This window comes from Diadema antillarum, unplaced genomic scaffold (assembly GCF_040938485.1).
Source record: "Diadema antillarum isolate AM-2024a unplaced genomic scaffold, OU_Dant_1.0 seq00002027_RagTag, whole genome shotgun sequence".
In the NCBI taxonomy this organism is placed as follows: Eukaryota; Metazoa; Echinodermata; class Echinoidea; order Diadematoida; family Diadematidae; genus Diadema; species Diadema antillarum.
The window spans coordinates 108,073-114,144 of NW_027272681.1; the positions used below are offsets into that span (position 1 = coordinate 108,073).

The following is a 6,072-nucleotide window of genomic DNA, read 5'->3' on the forward strand; positions in this document are numbered from 1 at the left end:
CTGTCTTTACATCAGAATTTACTAGTTTAGGAGTAATCAAACATTTATATCGCACAGGGAAACTTCTCCGAACTCCCAGGTTTGTCTAAGGTACACTTTGCCATGCTCAATGCCCCGACAGGGTAGCAGGGCCGCACGCACCTATGTTTGCGCTGAAGCTGAGCACCCCCCCCCCCAAGCTTGATTAAAATCGTTAGCAGATCATCTTCAAACCATGCTTATAAGTCATCACAAATTATTTGCTTTTTTCTCCGAAATCAAGAAGTTTCATGCCACCTAGTTAATATAATAGTACAAAAGTCCGAATAGTTTAATGTTCTCACAAATGAAAATTACCCACAAATGCACACTTTGATTGATCAGATAAATTAATTAATCAAAAATCGCCTTTGGGACTTAATAATACTTCAATATATGTTCTTAAAGATAACGAAGGTAAGACGGGTATAATAGGTACATGACAAAAATCTGCCGGTATTACCGAACTGCGATTACTTTCTCTATGCTGGTTCACAAATTAGGAACCCCTCCCCAAACACATTTACCACTTCAATTTGTCTTGAGTAAATTAATGTCTGCATTCATTAAATGCACATAGTTTTATAAGGTAAATTCACTTGTAAGACACATTGTGCACAGGACATACAAATCGCCGTTCTTTTTGGCTAAGTTTAGATTATTACATTATTGTCTTTTAACTCCAATTTGTTTTCATGTGCATTTTTATTTTTATTCTTGCTTGTGTGTGTTACCAGGTTTTCGGGCACTGCCAGAGCAGCTGGAGGCGACGATTTGTCGCGACAACTGGGACCTAGAGAAAGCTAAAATGAGGTGAATATAATGCAGAAAAAAGCGCAAGACCCACCGTGTATAATATACGCGTTTGCAATACAGTACTCTCCCGTTATATCGAATATGGTTGTAACGAAATTCTCGTTATAGCGGAGTATAAATCGATGTCCCAAAATTATCAGCAATATATTAATATAGAGTTTATTGTTCGGTTATAACGAAATTTCGACATAACGAAAGAAAACTGTCAGTCAGAAGGAATCCGTTAAAACGGGAGTCTCCTGCTTTCGTATTAATAACAATAATAACAAATTCTTATTAGCGCATTTCAGACTTGGGAAGAATTTCAATGCGCTTTACAAACAAATTATACCATTATACAAAATATAACAAAAAAATTGCAATTTATCAAACACAATATATTACTCTACAATAACTATTTTTTTTATACATACTAGGTGTTTCAATAAACATTTCCCACTTTTGATCATTAATAGTCTAAAAACTATTCATCCGATAAATCTGTCATTGATATGAGTAATAACTGAATAGTGTACAATTTTGCTGAAGGTGATTTGGATGTGAAAGCATGAATCAGTTTCATTAAATCTAAGATTGATTTTGAAGTAAGGTTTCAGATTTCGGTCAAACTTTAACCCTCTGTACAAAAATTAACTTTGCACAGGAACCAATGATGTGTATGTGAGTGTGTGCTGACAATGGCCCTGAACAATGGACATGCCTGAACCACCTGTTGACTTGGCGTCAGTCTCGCGCTCCCGGGCACATGAATGCTTAATCAATAATGCATGTGGATTGCCCTGGGCACTGCTAGTCTGAAATCATGCACGGTAAAGGATAAAATGCATGCACATGGAAAAAGTAAGCCGAGCTTCCATGTGCTCACAAACACCACATTTTATTCCAGCTGGCAATCATTTTCAAATTTTGGTTCACGTATCACTAAATCTGGGATATAAATAAGCATAAATTATCTAAAGTTCTTCCTTTTAATACAACTGTCTTCTAATAGTCTGACAAATTTGTCGCTTTTTCGATAAAAGAGATCATTTTTGGTAAAGAGTTCAGCAGCATTTTTCATTGGGGCGATTTATTTCACAGTACCAGTAGATTTATTTAAGACTCCATATACACAAGTGTATACTCTAATTGATTTTCTTTGTTACCTGTCACCATGTTTACGACAGAACAGAAGGTATTCATTGTAATTTCGTTTTTCAGAAGTAGGGAGAGCACTACTGTTGCCACTTAACGACAATATCGGCAGGCGTTTGACTTTCACAGATACTGCCAGGGGCTGAATAAAGACTAGTTGTGATAGTGGAATTTCTCATGAATAAATAATGAAGCATTCAAACGCTGGCCATTGTTCAGGACCATTGTCAGGGTGTTAACCACACACTCCCATACACACCCATTGAACCCTGTGCAAAGTGAAAGTTTTGTACAGAGGGTTGAAAATAGAGCAAAATCTGGAACCTAACTGTGAAATGAATCATGGATTTCATGAAACTGATTTATGCTTTCATATTTAAACCACCTCCAACACAATTGTACACTATTCAGCTATCACTCATATCAATGACAGTGTTATGTGATATATAGTTTATGAATTATTAAGAATCAAAAGTTGAAAATGTTTTTTGAAACACCTAGTACATGCAAGGTCAGAGTTGCCAATACATCTGACATAACGACATCAATGAGTTCAAATTCAACAAATATATGCTATTTTACTATCAGAATCAAGTATTTCACTAATTCATTCATTCCTGCTTTTCTTTCATTTCTGAACAGTATGCATGGGTAATACACCCGTCAAAATGATGGTAACACTTGTAACAAATTGTAACAAATAAATTGTCACATGATCAGTAGGAATACATCTTGTTTCATAAAGGACTTAATGGAAATGAAAGTCGGATTGGATCTGTCGGATAGGCTGATGGGTCGTATAGGTTAAGCATCTTTTTCTCTGTTTGTTCTTTTTGTTTTGTGGGTAAGTTCTTTTATCTTTGTGTCGTAAAGAAGAATAAGGCAGGATATTTCGACATAAAACCTTCAATGAACGCAAGAATAAAAATTATGGTATATGAAACGTTCTGTGGGAGCGGTTTGTTGGCCGCCGCGGCGTCTACTGATCCAATAACTTCAAAGGAAATCATGTGAATGTTCAATTTCAACCCTGAATGCTCGTCTCCAGTCGGGTAATGCATTCACACAGGAGGGGTATGGCCAATGATTAATGTTAAATAGGGATTAATATCAAATAAATAGGATTAATGTAAAAAAATAGGATTAATGTTAAATAAATTGTGTTTCATTGAGAAACAAAATTGTGGGATTTTTATATTTCGTCTGGACTTAGGAACAATAAATGTTTTAGTTTTGTGATGATATCTCGGTTCATCGTTTTTTTTTTCTCTCTCTCTCCAAAATTAGACCAAATTTCTACGTAAAGGCTAATTATGAGCTGAAATGATTTCAGTTAGGGGTTGTTTGACCAAGCAACACTCAATAACTTTGCTCAGTAACTTTGTGTGACATTTTATATGTACGAAAAAGAAATGCAGAAAATCAATCAATCAATCAATCAATCAATCAATCAATCAATCAATCAATTCAAAGTGTCTTTTTGGATGAAAAGCTTCCACTTGTCCCAAAGAACATTCCTGCAAAGTGAGACATCTTTATCACTGTATATTAAAAAGATACAGTGATCTCCCCCTTTTTATGACGTGTATAAGTCTACTCTAAGTAGAGTTAGTTGTATGAATGTAGAGTTGACTTGAAGTATCGCTTGGAGAACACATATAGCTCAATGATTCCAACAGTACGTCTCTCACATGCCCTAAACCGTGTGCTCTCGTTGAGCATATTTAGTTTTTCTCAAGTGAAAAAAACCGACAACAAAACTTGATGTTTATAGCATTATCTTATAGGCCTGCAGGACGAGTTTATACCTTAAAAACAGGAATTGCGAATTAATGCACGACGTTACGATATCCTCAAGACTAGTCAATGTTATCATACACATCAACCCTTCTTGCTGCAAGGCCACTTTAACCGTAATGAAGAAAAAGTCTGAAACCTAAATCTGAGCATGGTATAATGTCATATTGTTGACTGATTAATTTTTATTTAGGTGAACAATAAACTTCATCATATTGTTATCACGCTTATCTTTATTTCAGTTTCAACTTTCACTTTTGTAGACTGTTGTTAATGTTCGTTAATCTTTCCTGATACGTATTATCCAGAGAAGCGTTTTCCAAGCATCGGACGTTGCGAGAAACCCTTCAGTTATTCAAAACCGGTATTACTCCAATGGATATGCGATTCTCGAGTAACGTCAAGGAGATAGCGGGACTCAACCAGACTATCAACATGAGTAAAAAACGGACCTGTGCTATCATAGGCAACTCTGGTGTGCTGTTGAATAGCAGGTGCGGCCATCTCATCGACAGCTCCGATCTCATTATCCGAATGAATCTGGCGCTGTTTGGAGGCGAGTTCGCTTCGGACGTCGGTTCGAAAGTCAGTCTGATGACGTTGAATTCAGATCAATACAGGCACCTGACGTACTGTACAGACAACTACGGCAACATCACTCTTGACGAGTTACCACGCGTGTGTTGGAAACTGCTGAGAAGCTTAAGCCGCATGAACGGCAGCATCCTCTGGTACTTCGGGTCTGTGGCCCACAACAATCGTCTGAAAACAGCGCTGGCGGTATTGCGCAATTTTTACAACCTCCACTTTGGTTTTGCTTACAGCCCGGCAGAGCTCAAGGGTCAAGTGAAAAAGTGAGGAGATGGATTAGTTTTCGGGAAGGCTGGTTGTGAAATCCGACATGAATATATTATGTTCTATTTTTGTTCTTTGCTTTTTTGTTTTTGGTTACATTTTTTTCTTTTCAGAAACATATGAAGTGACTGTTTGTCATTAAACAAAGAAGCACTTCACATACATTTTACTGTGGGTCATGCACTAAAGTCGAATCGCTATACCTTTTCATTCACTCACTCTCTAACAAAACTCAATAGGGATTCGAATCTAATAACATCTGTGCCCCCTCCCCGAAACGATCTGTTGTCATCGGATGAAACACTACGGACGAGAGAGAGAAGTTGATACGGACAATTTGTTTGAAGCAAAACCTAAGTTTTACTCAAGTTTACTTTAAATGACAGGACAAAGTCAAACAGATGGAATGGCAAAAGTTTCGTCCAAGTAATTCAAAATTGACCACACGATGTTGACAAAAAATTGTTGATACGTATTTGTCTACGTGTTACAAGGCAGGGACGTTGCGACCCTTTGACCTATGTAATAAATTCGGGAAAAGACTTAGGGACCTATCACACCAACGAAATGTTACTTATCATGAACATTATAATTCATACTTGTCACTTAAAAGTATAATTTTCTTTCTTCGTGTGCAGAGTTTTGAATTTGAGCTCTCCGAGCACCGGTATGGCGGTTTACGCAGCAGCCACTCACTTCTGTTGTCGAATCCAGCTCTTCGGTTTTTTCCCGTTCTACAAAGACCCGACGAATCGAACTCTGTTCACGCATTACTACGAAGACGCCAAGATGAACTACACAACAAACCGCCACAAGATGCCGGATGAGTTCAGGGTCCTCCTCGAATTGGACAAGAGGGGCGCCCTCCGAATCGTCAACGACTGTAGCGGGAAATGGAAAAACGACTTATTGAGGGAAAGGTTCAAGCGCTACAAGCATTTGAATGGGAACGAGTTGGGTGATTTTGATATAAGCATGATAAGCTTGCTAGGTCGATCCGAAATCGAGCCCAGATGAAATCAAAATCAGATCAAGTAGCTGGTCTCAAGCAACATTACAGAAACACTTAAACTTCTTAAACTTCTTAACTTCTTTAACAATTGGGGTCACGTAACTCTATACGATACGTCATCTAATGTCTCGAAGATTTCTTCTGTTACTCTTTAGAAGGTATATGGTTCAGTATTGAACTACACCTGCACTGTACCTTAGGTATTATATATCTGAAAGTTGGTGCAGAGTTTGTTTTTTGACACTCTTTGATGAAATGAGCCATTTGCAGTTGCCCCCAGTTATTTGCTATTTGTAAGTAACACACGAAATTCATTCTGGGCTTTATCATTCCTGTATAATAGCGTTTTTAATTGTTATTTCGGCATTCTGGTGAACTCTTGCTGTGGCATGTACTTTTTATGTTACTTTGCAATGTACAGTATGCTGGTATGTATCTAC

The 6,072-nt window shown here is 37.5% G+C and overlaps 1 protein-coding gene across 1 annotated transcript; it reads left to right on the plus strand.

Moving 5' to 3' along the window:
* The first annotated feature begins 773 nt into the window (after nt 1-773).
* LOC139713662 (alpha-2,8-sialyltransferase 8B-like) lies at nt 774-5,637 on the plus strand. Its single transcript, XM_071625364.1, has 3 exons — nt 774-831; nt 4,074-4,619; nt 5,259-5,637. Exons 1-3 carry the CDS (start codon nt 827-829, stop codon nt 5,635-5,637), a joined length of 930 nt encoding a protein of 309 aa, XP_071481465.1. The 5' UTR covers nt 774-826.
* The last annotated feature ends 435 nt before the right edge of the window (nt 5,638-6,072 follow it).

What these genes read in the sequence shown, in the direction of transcription:
- LOC139713662 (XM_071625364.1), top strand. An exon ending in CTCAAGGGTCAAGTGAAAAA is followed by an intron (nt 4,620 to 5,258) that starts GTGAGGAGATGG and finishes CTTCGTGTGCAG; the next exon opens with AGTTTTGAATTTGAGCTCTC.